This window comes from Pan troglodytes, chromosome 8 (assembly GCF_028858775.2).
Source record: "Pan troglodytes isolate AG18354 chromosome 8, NHGRI_mPanTro3-v2.0_pri, whole genome shotgun sequence".
NCBI lineage: Eukaryota > Metazoa > Chordata > Mammalia > Primates > Hominidae > Pan > Pan troglodytes.
In genome coordinates, this window is record NC_072406.2 from 104,194,174 (window position 1) to 104,216,741 (window position 22,568).

Sequence of the window (22,568 nt, forward strand, 5' to 3'; positions counted from 1 at the left end):
AGAGTATGAAGAGGCCAGAATACAGCAACACCCTGAAAGGAACAGAAGGAAATGGGGTAGAAAGGAAAGTGTAAGATGTAACTAGAAGATAAAGAGGATAATAGAATAAAATAAATGAGAATAAAAATGCAATAATATGATCACAGTATGGGTAATTGAACATGGTGTAAGAAAATGAATGGGCAGGTGTATTAGAAAGTGGGCTATACAGATCAGATTAATTGGGTGCGGGATAGGCAACACTAATTTGGGGTTTGCAAAATCCAGGTTTATATATCATGGACCTTTGGGGGAAGTTGCTTGAGGTTCATCGTTGCCATAGGTCATTACAGCTGCATTGCTTATATATGTGCCCATGGTTCTTGATCAAGACTGCAGCAGAACATCCACACCAGTGACCTTAACTGTTTGTGGAAGTATGAATTTCAGTTGAATCTTATGGTTAGGCACAGAAGGGATTTTTAGGCTTGAGCTTAAAAATCTAACACACAGACTTTATAGTGTCTTCTGTGAATGGAAAAGAGCAAAAAGAGTAGACAGTAAGTAGTTAAGAGGAAAGGGGCATATGAGCTAAGTTGGACTGTAGCATGCTGGACCAATCACTTAAGGCTATAATTTATTTATTTATTTTTTTCAGCAGATGGTGATGATCAGTTTCTTCTATTGACATTTATTCTCATAACTTTTTGGTGATATTATTTTTATTTTGAAGTCTTACCTCTTCAAGGCCTTCTCTGTGGGTTAGGATCATACATTTGTGCCTCATAATGTAGCATAAAAAAAGTTAAGAAGCATATGTGTATCTGTTGGGAGTTGGAATAATAGAGAAAAGGGAGGAAAAGACTGAAATTATGGTACAGTCATACAACAAAAGAGTGTGAGCCTGTCAAAAAAGAATGTGATCCATGTATATATACTGAAATTTATAGACTTGGTCTTCTTCTGAGGCTGAGACTATAGGTACTTATTTTAATTTCAAAAGTTCCAACTCAGCATTCTTTTATTCTTTTAGACTCTTCAGGCAGCTGAATTGATTGACTCAGAGTTTCGAGCAGGAATGAGCAATAGACAAAAGAACAAAGCTAAAAGAATGGCCAAGTTATTTGCAAAACAGAGATCCAGGGATGCAGTGGAAACTAATGAGAAGAGGTAGTAATCTTTTTTTGCTTATTCACTTAAAACAAGAGGGCTCTGTGGCTTTAATCTGTGTCTGCTTGATTTATAGAAACATTCTGCTGACATATTTAGCTGGGGAGTACTGTTTGGATTCTCTTACTCAATTGTCAGAGAGTATTCATTGTTACTAGGAACTGAGACCACTTCCCCAGAAAAATCCACATGTACAGACTTTTTTCCTACTAATTATCAGTTTTGAATGAGGGCTGAGGATCTCCAAAGGGGAGAGCATTCCAGGCAGAAGAAACAAGTTTAAATGCCTTAAACATGGAATAATCAAGAAACAAATAGAAGGGCAGTATGGCCTTCTATACTGGGATGAGTGCACAGGAGAGTGATAGAGAATGAAATCAGAGAGGTGTCTAAGGACCACAAGTTAAGAATACTCCCTTGGTAAAGTGGGAGGTATTGTCACGATATTACCTCACCTGTGCCTTAAGCTGGGGCTATGCTAAATAGCCAATGATAATCTAGGCTAGTTTATGTAGTCCTGTTGAAGAAAAGAACTCCGTGGGTAAAGTCACTGTCCTCTGTTTCTTCATAAGTTACTAAAAGTGATCATCTATGCATGGCTTGGAGCAGCATTTCTCAAAGGGTGGTTCAAAACTATTTCCTTCAGGTGCTCTTCGAGGACCTTGTAAAAAAAAATGCTGGTTTTTTTTTTTTTGGTTTTTTTTTTTATGATGCAGTCTCTGTCGCCCAGGCTGGAGTGCAGTGGCTCGATCGTAGCTCACTACAGCCTCAAACTCCCAGGCTCAAGCAATCCTCCTGCCTCAGCCTCCCAAGTAGCTGGGACTACAGGTGTGAACCACCATGTGTGGCTAATTTTTAAATTTTTTGTAGACATAAGGTCTTCCTATGTTGCCTAGGCTGGTCTCTAACTCCTTGGCTCAAGTGGTCCTCCTTCCTCGGCCTCCCAAAGTGTCGGGATTATAGGCTTGAGCCATCACACCTGGCCAAAAATGTGTATTCTTGGGTCCCACTCAGATCTGTTAAATAAGAATCTTTAGTGGTGCTCAGGAAATGTTTGCATAAATGCTGAATTAATAAAAAGCCTCGGAAAATAGGATTTGCAAATGACAGAGCTTTTTGTTATATGTATTCACATAAAGCTAAAAAGTGTTTAGTGTTTAAAAGCTAGGCACAAAGGGGGATAAATAATAAACATATACTTGGTAGAAATTTATACTTGAGGTTAAATCTTTAACTGCAAACCTTTTATTCAGCTTGTTAATGACAAGATTTTTTAAAAGTTAACAGCTCATTAAGATCATATAGTAACCTAATACGTTTTTCTACTGGTTTTTATTCATACAAGCACTTTTAGCCAAAGATTTGAATGTTGGAAATATTCGACTTTATTTTTCAGAGTTCATGAGTCATTCATTTCACAAACATTTATTAAATACCTTCTATTTGCCAGGTATTGTTCTAGGCCCTGAGGACATGTGTGAATAAAATAGAGAAGAATTCCTGCCTTCGGAGGTTATAGTCTGGAGGGAAAGAAAGATGGGAAATAAATAAGTAAAATACAGTGTGTGTGTATATATGTGTGTATATATATAAAATACAGATAAGCGTTAAGGAAAAGAAGATAAAACAGGGAAGGAACATGTGAAATATTTTTGGGGTATAGAGTTTGAAATTTTAGATAGGAAGGTCTAGGAGGGCTTCCTAGAGGTGACTTTTGAGTAACAATCTGAAAGAAATGAGAGTGCTAGTCCTGTGAATATCTAGGAAAAGTTTCAATAGTTTTAAATAGTTTAAGAAAATGTTATGCTTTCCAAATAGAGGGAATTACAAGGACAAATGCCTGCAAGGGGAAACATGCCTAACAAGTTCAGGGACTTAAGGTGACCTACTAATGTGGCTAGATGTGGAGATAATTAAGGGAAGAGTAATAGGAAATGAGAGGGAGGCTCAGATTTCTTTTATCACCTTATAGAAAAAATGGTTGGCCAAATAAATTTCACTATTAAGATGGAGAGAGGGGAGAAGTATTTATAGAAAATAATGCTGTATATGCTTTAAAATGTGCTAAGTTTTTCTTTTCTAAATGCTGAATAAAAGTAGTTTGACTTGTCCTCTCCTTTCCAATATTAGGCTAGCCTCAAAATTTTTGGTCTTTAAGTCATAATAGAACATTTCCTCAAATTTTCTATATCCTTTTTTCATTGGTCAATTGTTTCTCTCTCCATATTTTTCAAGAACTGGTAAGATTATACTGTATTGCTCAGTATATTAGTTTTCTCTAGTATATAAAAGCCTAAAAACGTTAGTGTTATGCTGGACCAGATGCAGGTTATATGCAGGTTATAAAAAAGATGATGAGCTGATTGTAGAGAGGACGGAAAAATGGCCTATTAAATTCAAGATCCAATTTGAAAAAAAGAATTCACCAACCTATAGTGTAGTTAGAATATATTTTGCTCAAAAAATTTTAAGCAGTTAGTCATTTGATACATGGGATTTTAAGTAAATCATATAAGCAGAATATGGTGTAAAACATTTGTTTAAATGATGGATTATTTTAAATTTGTTGTGATTCACATTATCTTTTATTCATTTCATTCATTGTGGTTCACATTACGCTTTATTCATTTTCTAAATGGTGACTTTTATTTTTTAGCAATGATAGCACTGATGGGGAGCCAGAAGAAAAGAGACGGAAAATAGCAAATGTTGTTATTAATCAGTCTGCAAATGATTCCAAAGTCTTGATTGATAATATTCCAGACAGCTCTTCCTTAATTGAAGAGGTACTCTTGAAAGACTCTAAAGTATCCATTAAAATTGCTTATAATCTTTGGGCCAGCAGCGGTGGCTCACTCCTGTAATCCCAGCACTTTGGGAAGTCGAGGCGGGCGTTATCACGAGGTCAGGAGCTTGAGACCAGCCTGGCCAACATGGTGAAACCCTGTCTCTACTAAAGATATAAAAAATTAGCCAGACATGGTGGCACGTGCCTGTAATCCCAGCTACTTGGGAGGCTGAGGCAGGAGAATCGCTTGAACCCAGGAGGCAGAGGTTGCAGTGACTTGAGATTGCACCATTGCACTCTAGCCTGGCCTACAGGGCGAGTCTCTGTCTCAAAAAAAAAAAAAATTGCTTATAAATCTTTTTCAAACTAATATATCATTGAAAGTATTGAATAATCTGTCTATTGAGAGAAATTTTATTAGTAAAAATATATCTTAATTAGTTAAAAAAATTAAAATTTTAAAAGCCTGATTGCTACTACTAGACCTACAAATAACATTTATTAAGTTACTTAAATTGTTAGCATAAAATAGACCTTTTGAACTAGTAGTAATTCTGTTTTTCTTATTCAGACAAATGAATGGCCTTTGGAAAGCTTTTGTGAAGAACTTTGCAATGACCTTTTTAATCCCTCCTGGGAGGTAAGATTTCTTCATTACAGTTTTTCTCAGCTCTATTTTCTGTGCTAATGAAGGGAACAATGTCAAGAGCAATATACTTTGTCAGAGTCCCTATTCTTCTCTGTTTGTCTCAGGACTCAGGGCACGTCATATCATTGACCTAAATAGAAAACTATAAATTGATTTTCACCTTTCATATCCTTCAGTCATATTCTTTAGTGAATTGTTTATTTCTTTTCGTTCTTTCAATTATAATCCAAAGGCTTGCATATCTCTCCCAGGCAGTAAAAAAAATACTTCCTTTCCTTTGGAAGTGGACAATTTTGATTGATCAAGAGCAGTAGTTTCCAAGCCAGCTTTTTAGCCTCAGAAATCTTTAGAGAACATCTTGAACAGTTCCCAATGTGTAGAAGAGAAGAGTGAAGTTCCTCTGCTTGAAGTTGAGGATTGGTAGTTTCAAACCATTGTTTCTCCCTTCTGTTGGCCTCTGTGTAATTTAAAAAACATTTATTTAGAATACCTTTTAGTTGCCTTTCCTTGGTGTAATTCTATTTAAAGTTACTCAAGTCATAACTCATGGGGTCTTAAGAAGTGGGTACAGTGTCAATAGCTTGTTCTTTTCCTTTCCAGATGACACTGCAGAAAGTAGCCTCACCTTCTCAAAGAAAGGTGATTTATCCCCAGGGGTATAGTGATGCATTAATCATAAGACATTTTATTTGTATTGTCTTCTTTTGGCACTCACTTATCATTGGTAGCTTTGGAGCTTAGGTTTTTCGCTTTTTGGTTTTTTTGAGATGGAGTCTCACTCTGTCTCCCAGGCTGAAGTGCAGTGGCACGATCTTGACTCTCTGCAACCTCCGCCACCCAGGTTCAGGCGATTCTTCTGGCTTAGCCTCCTGAGTAGCTGGGACTACAGGTGCGTGCCACCACACCCGGCTACTTTTTAAAATATTTTTATTAGAGATGGGGCTTCATCATTTTGGCCAGGCTGGTCTTGCTTGAACTCCTGAGCTCAAGTGATCTGCTCACCTGGGCCTTCCAAAGTGCTGGGATTACAAGTGTGAGCCACCGCGCCCAGCCTGGAGCTTAGTTTTGATGCACATATTTTGAAAATACATGTGTTGGGATTATAAAGAACACCTTGGGCTGGGCGTGGTGGCTCATGCCTGTAATCCTAGCACTTTGGGAGGCTGAGGCGGACAGATCGCTTCAGGTCAGGAGTTTGAGACCAGCCTGGCCAACATGGAGAAACCCTGTCTCTACTAAAAATAGAAAAACTAGCCGGGCGTGGTGGCGGGCGCCTGAAATCCCAGCTACTTGGGGGGCTTAAGGCAGGAGAATCGCTTGAACCCGGGAGGCGGAGGTTGCGGTGAGCCAAGATTGCACCACTGCCCTCAAGCCTGGGCAACAGAGTGAGACTCCATCTCAAAAAACAAACAAACAAACAAACAAAAACACTATACGATACTTTCTTTCCTCTCTCTTGCTGTGGATAGTGCTGAATGAAGGTAGAGGATAAGGGAGTGAAAGCAATGTGGATTTATATCTCAAAAGGATTTTAGAATAGCTGTTTTCTTGCTTGATTTTTAAAAAATTCCATATAACTAAAAGCAGTCTGAAATGTATATGTGTAATTCTTCTTAGATAGTTGAAGAAAAATACATTCTTGTAAAGTTCCACTTAGTTTATTCTAATTTCTTAAAAATACAGTATCCCTATTTCGTATAGAAGAAAAATCAAACTTTGTTTCTTAAACATTTAACATCTGACATTTGCTTCTTCGTTCTTTTCAGGTTCGACATGGTGCAGGCACTGGACTTAGGGAAATTCTTAAAGCTCATGGGAAAAGTGGTGGTAAAATGGGTGACAGCACTTTAGAAGAGGTAAGTGTATTAATGCAACAATTATCACCAAGTATTAATAGTTGGCATCTTTTTCCAATGTAGGGAAGTAACGAGTATGTGCCGTGAAGTAGGAATGAGAGGTAAATAAGAGGAAGAGATATGAAAAGGTAAATATCATACAATGGATTGAAAAGTAGAGTAAGATGAATAAGAGGCTAGTTGAGAGGTCAGTGAGCAACATAATTGGTATTGCCTGGAGACACTGGTAATAGTATAAATAATAGATATATGACCGGTGTGCTTGATATGAGAACAACCTTAAGTAATTAGTTTCTTAATTTCTCTTGGAGTGCGAGTAACATAATACAATCCATGAATTTTAAGAATTGTGATATAGTATATCTGAATTGAATTAATGATCAAAGGGGATATGAGATATGTTTAATATTAAAGACATTAATTGGGACTATTCTACTTTTTGGTTATTGTTCCTACAGCTAAAATCTGTTCCCATATTTTATTTTTGATTTTGGACCTAAGGTGTCCCCCAAGTCCCCAGTACAAAGTGTGATCTTTGTTTTTTAAAAAATTATGTTAAAAAAATATGCGTGTGTGTGTGTGTGTATATATATATATATATATTATATTTTAACAGATGATTCAGCAGCATCAAGAGTGGTTGGAAGACTTGGTTATTAGACTCCTTTGTGTTTTTGCATTAGACAGATTTGGAGACTTTGTTTCTGATGAAGTAAGTATCATTTAAGGGAGGCTTTGCCCAATCAAATTTTAAATTCTACAAAATATGTTTTTTGCAAATATGAGTTTTCTTCCTTTTTTGTCTGTAGGTTGTGGCACCAGTTCGTGAAACTTGTGCTCAAACATTAGGTGTGGTTTTAAAACACATGAACGAAACAGGAGTTCATAAGACTGTGGATGTGCTGCTAAAATTACTTACACAAGAACAATGGGAAGTTAGACATGGTGGTCTGCTGGGAATAAAATATGCTTTGGCAGTCCGTCAGGTAAATATTTCAAGTTTTGAAGCTTATGTGGGAGAGTTTTTTCCCCTTATAGTATATTTTCACTAATTAGACGAAATGGCCGTAGATTCTTACTGTTACAGAGAAGCCAGTCTTCCAAGATTTGCCGTCTTGAGACAGTGTCATAGAGATAGGTGGCGCTCATAAGAATTTAAGTATAAATCAAAAGATGGTTAGTTACATTGTTTGCTCTTTAAGTTCAAAGATTATTTTTCCTTTTTAATCCATTGCTACAGTTAATTCAGTGCTCTTCATGATTTGGTTTTACTGTTTTAACTCATTTAAATATTGAATACATGCTCTGAGGGCTATACAACATGGTGCCAAGTTATGCAGTATACATACAGGAGTAGACATCAAAGGTTAAAGCAGACAATCTGTATGGTCATGTACTTTTTACATAAACTGTCAGTTTTTTTTTTTTTTTAATCCTTTATGACAAAGCTTAGAAGAAGAAAATGCATGTAGTCTGATTATTTTCATATAGGGAAATAAGTTCTGAAAAATTAGATGCCTTGATGGTCACAAAACTAGTTAAGGTTAGTACTAGAACTAGAAACTAAATGGCATGTCTTATAGAACAGTGTTTAGTGTAATGTTATACATCATCTAGGATGAAAATACCTGCATATGCACATAGTCCCCTACTCAGGAACATTTATGTTCCCTTAGTGGGTTATTAAAAACTCTGATATATTCTGGCTAGGAATTCAGTTCTTAGATTGGCCCACAAAAGCCTATTTCATATATAAATATATCTAAAGTCCTTTACTAAACTAATAAGTGCTGCGTAATCTATATATACACATAATATTTTTGTGGAAAAATTGATTCTGATTTCCAATATGAGATGCCAGTAAAACATCTCTTTTCTCCTTCTCCCTGCTTCTCCACCATAGATCTAGTGACAGAATTAGGGACTTCCACAAATAGTTGTCTTGACTCTGAACATAATGGGTCAGCAAAGAGTGAGTGTTGACGAAAAAGAAGAGACGTGGAAGTAAAGGAGAGATTATGAATGAGGAGCTAGAGAGAGACCAGGACCTTTTCTTACCAGTTTAATTTCCCATAATACTTTCCAGTTGGGATCAGCATTGTCAGGGTGTTAGGCATTGGCCTATATAGGCATTTCACTATCCATTATGGCTACTTAATGCTTTGTGCCAGCTTTTCTTCTCTTCCCATGCTCACTGTATAACAGATTGGAACCTCCCTTTCTGTCTCAAAAAGCAAGCTCAAAGGCCTTTTGAAGTTTTCTAAGATTGTCTTTTTTTTTTTCCTTTCTTTAACTGCCAATAACAAAGCATTCGTGATTCTGCTGAGAGACCTGAACTCTCTGTCCAACTCTTTTCTCCCTCTGCTCCCTTCCTTGCTTTTCCTGCCCCTTTTAGTTCTCTTCTCCCCTTGGCAGCCACCCTCTTACCCCCATAAACAAAACCTTTTTTTCTGTGTTCTGCACTCTAGCCTCTGTAGATAACAATAGACTTATATGGAAATGGAAAGCACCTTATTGGTTTTTGAAATATTATCCCTATTTCGTAGTGAGACCAGTTCTCAGTGAGATTCCTAGTATATGATCACAGGAGTAATGTCTGGGGCCTGGTCTGTTGGGGGAAATGAAAAGACATTAAATTGGAATAATGAGAAGTGGGAAGGTATGGCTTTTCTTTCACTCTTCTCTCATTTTCCTTTTGGTTGTCGGTGGCATTGAATGAGATATGGAGGCTAGGATTCTGGCAGAGGGGTTTGTGTGTGTGTGTATTCACACAGAGAATTCATAGTCTTACGTATAAAACATGTTTTGATGTTTTATGTCTCATTGAATAAAGTAGTTGATGCCCTTGTCTTTTTCAAATGGGATTACTTAGGCTTCTATTGATGTTACATTTTTGTTTATGTGGTTGTTTTTTAGTAGGTACAGTCATAATGATGTTTCAGTCAATGATGGGCCACATATATGATGGTGGTCCCATAAGATTATAATACTGTACTTTAATTGTACCTTTTCTGTATTTAAATATACCAATATTTATCATTTTGTTAGTAGCTGCCTATGGTATTCAGTTCAGTAACATGCTGTGCAGGTTTGTAGCCTAGAAGCAATAGGCTGTGTCACACACATAGTTAGGCGTGGTATAGGCTATACTGTTTAGGTTTGTGTAAGTACACTCTATAATGTTCACAGAATGACAGAATTGCCTGATGTATTTCTCAGAATGTATCCATTGTTAAGCAGTGCATGACTATAAATATTGGAATTTAGCTGTCATGTGGCAAATTTAAATTTTAAAATGTTTAAGCACAGTAACTGTAGAATAGACAATTAATTTATTTTCATGTACTGTTTTACAGGATGTAATTAATACTTTATTGCCTAAAGTTTTAACTAGAATAATTGAAGGACTCCAGGATCTTGATGATGATGTCAGAGCTGTTGCTGCAGCATCATTAGTGCCTGTAGTAGAAAGCCTTGTCTATCTTCAGACACAAAAGGTAAATTAAATATTTTTACAGTTTCTTACTATAGAGCTTGTTTTCTTTTGGGATATGGAGTATTAGAAAATACATTGTGTACATTTTTCTCCTTCATCTTCAATTTTTTTTTTAACAACAGCCCTCTGATGCATGCAATCTTGATTATATATTGTACTTTGGAAGAGTGAATTGGATCCATTTGTCTGCTTTCCCTTCATGTACATAATATATAGGGAACTTCCTTGAGAAGAATGCAGCCATTTCTTCCTAATTTTACTCCTGGTTTTTAGATATATTGGATTTTTGTTTGTTTTGATTTTAGTTTTTGGATTTTTTTTTAAAATCTAGTCTCCCCTTCCCTCCCTGTCTCTCCTCTCCTCCTCTCATTATTAATTATTAATTAGTATTAATTATTAACTAATAAGTGCTGTGTAATCTATATATACACATAACATTTTCTTTCTTTTCTTGGGTCTCACTCTGTCACCCAGGCCAGAGTGCAGTGGATGACATGTAGCCCCACTCTCCTGGGCTCAAGCAGTCCTTCCTGCCTCAGCCTCCTAAGTAGCTGGGACTACAGACACATGCCACTGTGCCTTGGCTGATTTTTTAAAAGGCATGGTGGCAGGCACCTGTAGTCCCAGCTACTCAGGAGGCTGAGGTAGGAGAATGGCGTGAACCCGGGAGGCAGAGCTTGCAGTGAGCCGAGATCGCGCCACTGCACTCCAGCCTGGATGACAGAGTGAGACTCCGTCTCAAAAAAAAAAAAAAAAAAAAAAAAAAAAAATTATTTTTTGTAGTGATGGGAGAGTCCCCCTATGTTGCCCAGGCTGGTCTCAAACTCCTAAGCTCAAGAGATCTTCCCAGTCTTGGCCTTCCAGAGTGCTGGGGTTACAGGTGTGACCCATCACACCCACCCCTCTAGTCTCATTTTTTGAAATGACTTTTTAAAAGATCTGGCTGACTTTCCACCTTATTATCAAAATCAGAACACAAAGTTAGAAGTACAGTAAGCAGTATTTTAAGAGCTTAAAAACTAAATTTTTAAAATGATGATTAGTACCATTTTAAATGCAGTAAAATTACATAGAAGAACATGTCTTGTGTCTCGATGCTCTGTTGTTTTCACAGTTAAGTTTTTTACATAAAATAGTTGTGGCTCTTATTTTCTGAATTCTACCCATTATGAGTCTGGTCAGGCAGGGAAGTATCAAAGTAGAATTGAATGGCATTAAAAAGAAGGAATAGAGAATTGTTAAAGGCAAATAGTGTGACCTCCTTAACTTTACTCAAAATTGACACCGTCCAAGGTCATTGGAATTGCATGTGTTGTTGAATCAGTAGTGACCCCTGGGATACAATTTGGCAGGGTTTGTGAGTATTTTGTGCAAAATTGATAACTTTTCTTGAAAACTGATCTTATAGGTACCCTTCATTATAAATACATTGTGGGATGCTCTTCTGGAATTAGATGATCTAACAGCTTCAACAAATAGTATTATGACTCTCCTTTCATCCTTGTTAACTTATCCTCAGGTCCAACAATGCAGGTAATTATTTCTAATTAGTGGAATAAAGTAAAAAGTCTTTACATACCTTTCGAGATAATTCAGCCTAAACATACAATATTTTAGCACCTTTAAGAATAATATTATTTAAGCTGGAGATGCCAAAGACTACCGTTTTCAGAAGGCCTTGTCTTTTTTACTCTAGCCATCTGGGCAGCAGCTTACAAAGATCATTTTTTTTTACCCTTGAGATATTTCAGTTATATAATTCATTGTCTTGTTCGTCTTATAATTGTTTACTTAGAAATATAATCATTGAATAGTATTTCCAGTTCTAGCCCTAGAAGGTAGAATTTTAGCTTTATTTAGTAACATTTAGTTAACAGAATTATCATCGAACATCAGCTTTATATTTTCTAAAACTTGCCCCTCTGTGAACTTTTTTTTTGTAATGTTCATGTCTTCAACTCTTGTTCTTGATTTCAGTAATTACTTATCATGAAGGAAATACATAATAATGTAATATAATGTCCAAAGGCAGAGATGAAGTGAAGCCAAAAACATACATCAAAAATTTAGTGTCACCAATTTTCCTGTCCTGATATATGAATCTCAGCTCAGCGAATTAACATATTCCCTACCTTTTAGACTGGCCCTTGAATATTGTTAGAGATAAGTGTCCTTAGAGACAGAGAAGAAAAAATTATTATGCAACTTTAAAAAATTCACAGATGGGAAAATTACTCTTCTTGTCCTAGTGAGGGCGTTCAGTGAATGTTCATATAAATGCTTATATGTGGTTTCTGGCTCTATGAGTATTTCCCATGAAACCCATAGATGTATAAAAAAAGTAGAAAATATTTCAAATAATACTGACCTACTGGAAGTACTTTAATGCTAAGTTTAGATTAGTTGGATAGCCTATAAGTAGGAATAGCAAAATAAGTGCCTATAAAAGCAAAAGAAGAGAAAAATTGAAGTGGTAGTACATTTATGGGGTTTCCTAATTTTCGATGTTTCTATTACTAATGAAAGCTGTACAAACTAAATGAGTTAATCTATGTGAAAGCCCTCTTTAAGCTGCAAGATGAAGGGGTTTTTCATTACTGTAAATCAAGGATTGGTAATCTTTTTCTGCAAAGGCCCAAATAGTGAGTATTTTTGTTTTGTGAGCCAGTCTGTCTGTCAAAACTACTAAGCTGTCACTGTAGTGTGAAAACAGCTGTACATGGGTAATACATAAGAGAATGAACGTGCCTGTGTACACATAAAACTTCTACTTAAAAAAAAAATGGGTGGAATTGATTTGGCCTATGGGCCTAGTGGATGGTGTCAGAAAAACTGGATAATATAAAAAAGAATATAGTGAAAATTCTATTAATTCAATGTGAAATAATGTAGTTTTACGTCTTTTTTGTTTCAAATTTGCTTCATATATTGTGATACTTGGCAGATACTTTCTTCTAGTTTATGTAAGAAGAAATGTAGCATGTTATTTGGAGCATGAACAGTTAGACATTTAACAAGACTTTGTTATAATGCTTTTATGTGTTTTGTGTCTTTTTTATGTCTATGTGTACCTGTGTTTAAGTTAGAATTTTATAAATAAATTTGCTAAATATGAAAATAAATACAAGAAGGTGGTGTTCATACAAACCTGCAAGTAATGAAAATAGTGTTAAAAGATAGGCCTCCTGGGAGGAACCACAAAAGACCAAATACAGTGGCATATTATTTTTTGCTCATGTCTTTTTCTATGGAGCCATATATTTCAAATGCTGCTTATGAATTATTTCCTAGTTGCAGGTAACTTTTACAAATGACTTATGAATGTGACAGGAATCCTGTGGCCCAAGTTAGTCTAGACTTGGCTTTGTTTGCTTCCCCATTTAAAACTTAATCTATGAGAAGGAAGAAATTTGAGTTTTCCTAACTTAGTAATACTATACCAGGATAATAAATGTCAAAGTTGCTACCATACCACCACTTGCTCATTTGATATGTGACAGAGATGGCCCCAAAGGGAGATGGAAATTATGTGTATCTGCCCATTGGGGTTAGCCATGGGGAAGAAGTAAGGATTAGCAATCCTGATCATGTAGGCTGACTACCAGCTAGGATACATGTCCCATTTTCCTAAGAACAATTATATTGGAAAGTCCTAACTTGATAAAGGTGACTCATAGCATTAGTGCCATAGAAGAACCTGATGTTAGTATTTCTACCCTTCGTTTTGACTGCATTTGCTCTGGCTCTTCTGTTGCTACGATAACAGTTGTGAATGACATTGTTACATGAATGTTCATATGAAAACTGTATTATCTTTTAAGAATTTATTCATCAAAAAAGTCACATGGTGTCAGCATCACTAGATCCCATGAGAATATTTAGATAATGTATCTACAGAGTTACAACTTAGAATAAGTAAGATTAATTTGTGTCTTCTTTATTAGTATTCAACAGTCACTGACAGTTTTAGTTCCACGTGTCTGGCCTTTTTTGCATCACACTATATCATCAGTTCGAAGAGCAGCATTGGAAACTCTGTTTACGTTATTATCAACACAGGACCAGGTAAGAACTGATAACTATAGCAGTCTTGAAACTTATATAAATTAATTTTATAAAATAAACCTGGTCTTTAGCTTACCCTTGCTGTATATCCAAAGATCAGGACAATGTTGGGCCTAGTGGTATGGTAACCATGTAGATGAATATAATCACTGTAAGAGCAGAAATATTTTAATATTTTGTTCTAGGTTGTATTCTCAGCACTTGAAATCATGCTTAACACATAGGAAGTCCTCAGTAAATGTTTGTTGAATGAGTGATTGATTGAATAGTCTCTTCCTGTCAGAGACCTGTTATATAGTCTTTGCATGCTCTTTGTCTGTGTGGCTGACAGTTGGGTGACTGGCAGAACCCATGGCCCAGGTGAGAAGGCTACATTTGAAGGTCTCGAGTACAACTCTTAAAGACTTACCAAGGAATTCCCAGGCTCTTGCCTTTATTTAAAGATTTTTCAATCTTAAGAGCATGCTATTTTCAAGGATAGTATACTTCAGGAGTCACGTTGAAATGTCTACAGAGATCATTCAGATAATAACAGTGTGTAAATGGAGCCTGTGGTGAGCTTAGGAGTCCTTGCCCTGTTTATAAAAGGCTTCACATTCCCATTTTTAAAATAACCTTATAGGTCAAACAAAATACCTAGATTTAGGGGACTATCAATAAGAAATTTAGTTTTCTAGTGTGCAGTTAGTAGGTACTACAGTTTGGGCCAATCATTTTTTAAAAATAGTGACTAAGTAGTGAATAAGTGCCTCTTTTGTGTTCACTAACCGTGGATTCTCATGTGAATTAGGAACATTTTGTGTAGACTTGCTTTAATGTGCAGCATGATACTCTGTTGAACTTCTGTAAATAAACATCTGTAAATTTTGTTTGGCATTATCGTTTTGATTTTGTCTAATCCAAATCTCTGAGAACAACTGTCAGGTCTGTTTTACAGTTCTCAGTTGATCAAGCATGGGCTGATACGACAGCTGGCATGGGTTGTTCTTAATTTTCATTTCATTTTTGCTTTATTTTTATGATTTTTGCCTAAATGTGAATTCTTAAATTCATTTTATGTAGACCCTTTGAAGTTACCAAATTTTTTCTCTTCATATCGTTCTTTTTGTATATATGGACTTTATTTTTAATAGCAGTTTTAGATTTACAGAAAAAATGAAGGAAAAGTACAGAAAGTTCCTGAATACCCTTTTATCCCTCCTACTACCCACACATAGTTCCCCTTATTGTTAACATCTTGCATTAGTGTAGTACATTTATTAAAACTGATGAGCCAATATTGATACATGAAAGTCCACACTTTACAGTAGGGTTCGTTCACTCTTCTGTACATTTTGTACATATTGTACATTTACAAATGTACAATAATATGTACCCACCATTACAGTATCATACAGAGTAGTTTAACTATCCCCAAAATCCCCTGTGTTCCACCTATTCATCCTTCCTTCCCTGTCCCTGAACCCTTAACAGCCACTGATCTTTCTTACTGTCTCCTTAATTTTGTCTTTTCCAAAATATCACATAGTGGAATCATATAGTATGCTGCCTTTTCAAATTGGCTTCTTTCACTTAGCAATATGAAATTAAGGTTTCTCCATGTCTTTTCATGTCATGGTAGCCCATTTCTTTTTATCACGGAATGATACTCCATTGTCTGTACCAGTTTATTCATTTGCCTTCTAAGGACATCTTAATTGCTTCCAGTTTTTGGCAATTGTGAATAAAATTGTTAGAAACATTCACGTGCAGGTTCTTATGTGGGCATTAAGTTTTCAACTCACTTGAGTAAATACCAAGGAGCGTATCTGCTGAATTGTATGGTAAGGGTATGTTGACTTTTGTAAGAAACTGCCAACTGTCTTCCAAGTGGCTGTACCATTTTGTGTTTCTACCAGCAATGAGTGAGGGTTCCTATTGCTTTACATTCTGGCCAGCATTTTTTGTCAGTGTTTTGGGTTTTAGCCATTCTTATAAGTGTGTAGTAGTATTTCATTGTTGTTTTAATTTGCAGTTTCCTAGTGATACATGATGTTAAGCATCTTTTCATATGTTTATTCGCCATCTACCTCTCATCTTCGGTGAGGTGTCTGTTCAGCTTTTGCCTATTTTTATTTATTTTATTTTTGAGACAAGGTCTCACACTGTTGCATGGGTGTGATCATAGCTTACTGCAACCCTGAACTCGTGGGCTCAAGTGATCTTCCCATTTCAGCCTCCTGAGTAGCTGAGACTACAAGCACGCACCACCATGTCTGGCTAATTAAAAAAAAAAAATTTTTTTTTTTTTTTTTTGTTAGAGATGAGGTCTTGCTAGGTTACCCAAGCTAGTCTTTTGCCTATTTTAATATTGGGTTGTTTTCTTATTGTTGAATTTTAAGAGTTCTTTGTATATTTTAGATACAGTTTCATATTGTTTTTTAAAGCCCTTTTATTCCTTATTAGGTGATCAAGCCACCTGCAGGCTATTTTTAACTTGTGACTTTATTATTAGTAATACCAACTTTACATTACTAGAAAATAAGGTATTCTGTATAAATGAAATTTTCAAATAACTGAAATATACTTTTTTTGCCACAAAAAAAAAGTTAGCTATTAAAATGACTGCCACAGTAGATCATCATTTTAAAGTATATTAAACATAAGCTAACTTTTTTTTGGTGAATCAGTCACCAATATTATTTGTTGGTTATTAGTTTTTATACTGTTTATTATAGCATACTGTGGGAATATTGAGATACATGAGTCACTGTTTGCAGTAATTGAACTGTTCTTTTTCGGTTTGCTTTTGCCTAATTTTTATCTCCTCTCTGCTGTCAATTGTGATTTCTCACTTTTGTTAGTCTTGTAATACCTCCTCCCTTGTTCTAAAATTTTTGCTATAAATAAGATCCCAAGATTGTTATAAATCCCCGTCAGGCCCAGCGTGGTGGCTCAGGCCTGTGATCCCAGCACTTTGGGAGGCTGAGGCGGGCGGATCACTTCAGGCCAGGAGTTCCAGACCAACGTGGGCAACATGGTGAAACCCTGTCTCTACTAAAAATACCAAAATTAGCTGGGCATGATGGTGTCTGCCTGTAATCGTAGCTACTCGGGAGGCTGAGGCACAAGAATTGCTTGAACCTGGGAGGCAGAGGCTGCAGTGAGCCGAGATTGCACCACTGCCAAGCCTGGATAACAGAGCGAGACCCTGTCTGAGAAAAAAAAAAAATTCGCCTTCCAATTTTTAGTCCCTCAATGATTATGGATATCGGCTTTTAAAATTTCCTGGTTGTGAAAACATCTCTGTGTTCTTTGATGTTGATTTTCTTGTCCAGGGATTTTTTTTTTTTTCCCTTTTGAATTTGCCCTTGCTGGCTCATAAATGAAGGCTTTGGTACTAGCCTTCATTTCTTTATCATTTAATATGACTCTTTATCATTTCCTATACCAGAATGCCATTGTCTTTGTATGTAATTTGTGGCATGTCAGCCACCTCTTAAGCATGGGCCCTCAATGTTTGTTAAGTAAATTAGTGTGAGATTCTGTGCTGGGTTTTCTGGGAAATAAAAGAAATCCTGTGTATTAGCCTTTTTTCACACTCCTGATAAAGACATACCTGAGACTGGGCAATTTACAAAAGAAAGAGGTTTAATTGGACTTAGTTCCACATGGTTGGGGAAGCCTCACAATCATGGTGGAAGGCAAGGAGGAGCAAGTCACGTCCATGTGGATGGCAGCAGGCAAAGACAGAGCTTGTGCAGGGAAACTCCTGTTTTTAAAATTGTCAGATCTTGTAAGAATTATTCGCTGTCATGAGAACAGCACAGGAAAGACCCACTCCGTGATTCACTTATCTCCCACTGGGTCCCTGTAACAACACATGGGAATTATGGGAGCTACAAGATGAGATTTGGATGGGGACACAGAGCCAAACCATATCATCCTACATGTTTCTTACCTTGGAAAAGTTTACAGTATGGTTGCTATAAGACTATTATATTACATGGTGAGTTTAATAACCTCTACAAAGAGTTAAATAACAGAAGACCAGTATGTGAGAGATGTCAGACAGCAGCATTAAAAGATAAACTAAGCTGAAAGGTCAGGAAGATTAGGTGATGTGGTTAAAAAAACTAGTATTCCCTCACTTCTTTTTGATTCATATTTAGTATCTTTGATATGTACTTTCACAGACATTTTACTGAATATGTCAATTTCAAGTTAGACAAGCATACAGAATGTGTTTTGAACAAAAGTGCTTTTCTAGTCTGTTCCCTTTAGACTTTTAAAACATTCTGCTTCCATATTTTTCTTCCAGTTATTCTGACATGTTTGTGGTCCTTTTTTGTTGGAGTCTTAACGTTTATTGTGTTTCCTGTATCCTTTTGTGTTGATTATGCTTTTAGCTTCTTTTTCTATTATTTTTCATAACTTTTCAATGGCATCATTCATGAAATTTCACTTGTGTTTAGCCTTTATCTTCAGCGTATCTCTTTACTGAAAGAGATGCTGTCTATGAAACTTAATATTGGTGCTTCCAGATTTTGTGCTTTGTCACTGCCCTGATCCTTGCTGTTTATTATCCTCACCACCAAAGACTATGGCTATGGCACTAATCACTGATTCTTAGCAGGCTCTGATTTTGGTCCCCACATACATGCTTTACTATTTTTATTGGCTATTTCATTCTGTGTTTTCAAATAATGGTATAAAGCCAAACTTTTTTTTTTTTTTTTTTTGAGTTGGAGTTTTGCTCTTGTTGCCCAGGCTGGAGTGCAATGGCATGATCTTGGCTCACTGCAACCGCTGCCTCCCGGGTTCAAGCGATTTCCTTCCTCAGCCTCCTGAGTAGCTGGGATTACAGGCATGCGCCACCACGCCTGGCTAATTTTTGTATTTTTAGTAGAGACAGGGTTTCGCCATGTTGGTCAGGCTAGTCTTGAACTCCTGACCTCAGGTGATCCACCTGCCTCGGCCTCCCAAAGTGCTGGGATTACAGGCAGGAGCCACCGTGCCCAGCCCAAAGCCAAACCTTTCAGGAAGCTTTTCTTAATACTACCACCTATTTCCTTTTTTTAAATTTTGGGATTTTTTTTTTTTTTAATGGAGAAAAGAGCAGGGAATTGTATGAAACAGCATTCATTTATGTTTACACCATCCATAATTGACATTTCTTATAATTTTGTCTTGTTTCAAGTTTTTGTAATAAAAAATTAAAATTAAGTTATAATCCTATCTTCTAATTTACCTATTTCTGCCTTCTGTGTATTCATAAAAATTATCATCCTTTCTCCAGTATGCTCCTTAAACTTTGGAATTTTTGTTTCTACATGGTCATAGTATTTCTAAAAGGAAAGAATTTAAGTTTCAGAAGGATTTGGGGGACCATAGCCTCAGTTACTCACAAACTGGTTAGTAATTTGTAATCGCCTACCACTATATTAGAATTAAATTCCTGTCTTTCTTGGTTTTCTAATACTTGGCTCTTGTCAACATTTTCCCCTAATATTTCCTAATGTATACTCTGGAATCAAGAACATTTTCTAAATCCACTCCTGTATCCTAAGTGTAATCATGTTCATTTGACCAAAGTATCTTTGGACATGACTCCTTGCTCCCTGCTCCCCTACCCCCACTCCCTCCCACTGTCACCTTCCTAAATTTTAGCTCCCTTTCTTCCTCTCTGTACCTTTTCTCTCATGAGACAAATCAAATCTCTAGTGCGACAAAGCATTTCCAACTTCTGTAACTTGTTTTATCTAAATCATTGTTTAAAGTCGTCATTATGCAATGAAAACTCATTTAATTTTTATTGTTAATCTTGTGATCCCATTATTTGCTTTCTGAAAAGCTGTACGAATAAACCATCTCTGATGCTTTTATCTGTTATTGTATTCCTCTCCACAAATTGCCTGAAAGTTACTTATTGATTAATTTATAGCTGTGTGCAAACTCTTTGTGGTGCAGTTCCATGATTCCTTTCCTGCAACTTTGAAAGCCAAAGCTTATTGTGAATTGGGTCAATTTATAAAACTACTAATTTGGTGGCAAAACCTGACCATTCTGAAGAGAAACTGTTTAGTCTTTATCCCACTTAATGTGCCTATTCACACATTTTGCTGCAGAAATATTAATATATTTTATTCAGGTGCTACTGGTATTGTATTGGAGATATTATATAATATACACTGTATACAATTCATTATTCTAAAATTTGAAAAATTTCTGAGTTTCAAAACACATCTGGCTCCAGGGAATTTGGATGAAAGATCATTGACCTATTGTGATAATAAAAATCCACTCTCACTTTTAATTTGTGTTCCTTTTTCTGAGCTGCTTCCTTGCCTTTGATTTCTTAGTGTTGTTAAGTATTCCTAATTAGTCAGCAATCCTTTATGGAAGCAATCATAATGTAAAGAGCCATTAAATAGAGCTTTTTATCACTGTTGTTACCCCTTCAATGGTATAATGAAAAGATCCCTTAAATAGACAGGATCTGAGTTCTAACTTTGGCTCTATCATTTGCTAATTTATGACCTTTGTCAGATTTGTCTAACCCTCTCTGGTGATTATCTCTAGCCTCTCTCAGAGTTACATGGATCAAGTGAGATAATGTATATGAAAGTGCTTTGAAAATGTTAATGCTATACAAGTATAAATAATAGTACAGATACTAAAAGAATAATTAGTAGTTCCATTCTGAGCATTCTTTCCTTATTCTGGGGTATAGGAATGATATTTAATTGTGATAATAATAATCTAAGCTGTTGAGGGCTTACTTTATGCTAGGAACTGTGCTAAGCAGTTTACATGAGGTGGCTACTGCCATTCCTGTTTTGCAGATGAGAGAACTGATAATCAAAGATTAAGAAACTTTCCCAAGCTCATATAAGCAGCTCACTTCAGTTTCAGATCTTATTCTGGCTTTCAGCTTTTAACTAAATTTTATATGGGGACAAAATAATTATGTGTCTAATTGCTTTCCCACTTCTGCATGTGGAGTCATTTTAACTACAAAGTGAGAAAAGGAAACTCACCTGAATTACTAGTAGCTGTGTCCTGGTTTCAGTTTCTAACTTCTCAAGCTATACCTCAATAATTCTAAAGTAATTTTTCAAGGTCAGACTTGGCTATAGCTCAGTGTGTTACTGCGTTGTAAAGATTGATGCTTCTGTTTCCTTGAAATTATCCTGGTTATCTTTAGTAATTTTTTGGTTTTGTTTTGCTTTGTAAAATCAGTAGATTTTATAAGGGAGATGTCCTTATTTTTAAAAGGCATCCGTTATAAGTATGTGTGCTGGCATGCACATCTCTAAAATGTCCTTAAATAAAACTACAGTTAATACAGTTGTCTCTGAAACATTATTTCCTTTATACTTCCCTGTGGCATACCATGGCATTTGTGAAAATATATTGTTTAATCAGTGTGCCTTCTTCTGTGATGTTAAGATGTGAAAGAATTGGCAAGCTTGGCATCTTGAGGAGCATGAACTAGGTACTCTTAAGAAAAACCATGGCCAGGCACAGTGGCTCACTCCTGTAATCCCAGCACTTTGGGAGGCCAGTGCAGGCAGATCACTTGAGGTCAGGAGTTTGAGACCAGCCTGGCCAACACAGTGAAACCCTGTCTTTACTAAAAATACAAAAATTAGCCAGGAGTTGTGGTGGGTGCCTGTAATCCCTGCTATTCGGGAGGTTGAGACAGGAGAATCACTTGAGCCCGGGAGGCAGAGGTTGCAATGAGCCGAGAGATTGCACCACTGCACTCCAGCCTAGGTGACAGAGTGAAACTCTGTCTCAAAACAAAAAACAACTAGTTTTATTTCATAATGATTTACAATCAAGGTGTAACTTTTTTTGCTAAACTAGCAGCTTGGTAATCAAAGTGAAGGAATTTACCATTTGTTTGTCCTTTCTATATTGTCTCTTTAGCCAGTGTGTTTGTACGTGCTAGAGTATACCTATTAATATATATGTCTATCAGTGAACTACTGAAATATCCAGATTAACTAGTGTTAGTAACTGGTAACTGTTGTTGCCAGACAAACTCCTAGACATGAATCTCCTATTTTGCCTTCTTTACTGACTGGGTCAACTTTTCCATTCCATTGCATCTCAGTCACTTTGTGAGTCATTCCAAAATTTCAGTTACCAATACCTTAACTTTTGTTTGAAAGGCAAGCTTAGTTACTACATGAAGATATACATGAGATTGAGTTGGAATCTGAAGCATAATTTCGAATGTTAGAAAATTTAACATACACAAATAAGTAGGAAACAAAGACCAAAAGAATAGCCTGAACTAAGACTTTGGCCTTAGAGAATGCTAGCGTATTTGGGTATTGCCAGATTTTATAAAACTATGAAAAGGAGAGAGCAAAGTTGAAATATTTAGCTGACCTTCAATAAATGTTGGTTGGAGAAATGAATAGAACAAGGCATTATAAACTGTCTGATATGGAAATTTTCTTTTCCTTTGGCTGTGGATCACAATAGGGTTTCAGAGCAAATTAGTAAAATTAGTGAAAGAACCCAGTGTGATTCATCACCAACTTATAGGTTCTCTCCTGATCTTTTTCCCTG

General features: G+C 36.2%; 1 protein-coding gene across 11 annotated transcripts in view; it reads left to right on the plus strand.

The window, feature by feature from the left end:
- The window catches only part of BTAF1 (B-TFIID TATA-box binding protein associated factor 1), a 106,960-nt gene that overhangs the window by 29,020 nt on the left and 55,372 nt on the right, over positions 1-22,568 (plus strand). For 4 of the 11 annotated variants that reach the window (XM_016918852.3, XM_016918853.4, XM_063781974.1 and 1 more), the window contains 9 exons: positions 1,013-1,149; positions 3,806-3,935; positions 4,509-4,577; positions 6,353-6,442; positions 7,059-7,154; positions 7,252-7,428; positions 9,799-9,939; positions 11,347-11,471; positions 13,883-14,003. In XM_016918852.3, coding sequence (XP_016774341.1) covers positions 1,013-1,149; positions 3,806-3,935; positions 4,509-4,577; positions 6,353-6,442; positions 7,059-7,154; positions 7,252-7,428; positions 9,799-9,939; positions 11,347-11,471; positions 13,883-14,003 — 1,086 coding nt within the window. Of the gene's footprint in view, positions 1-1,012; positions 1,150-3,805; positions 3,936-4,508; positions 4,578-6,352; positions 6,571-7,058; positions 7,155-7,251; positions 7,429-9,798; positions 9,940-11,346; positions 11,472-13,882; positions 14,004-22,568 lie in introns of all 11 variants that reach the window. The other 7 variants (XM_063781977.1, XM_063781979.1, XM_016918856.4 and 4 more) reach the window with 4 other exon arrangements.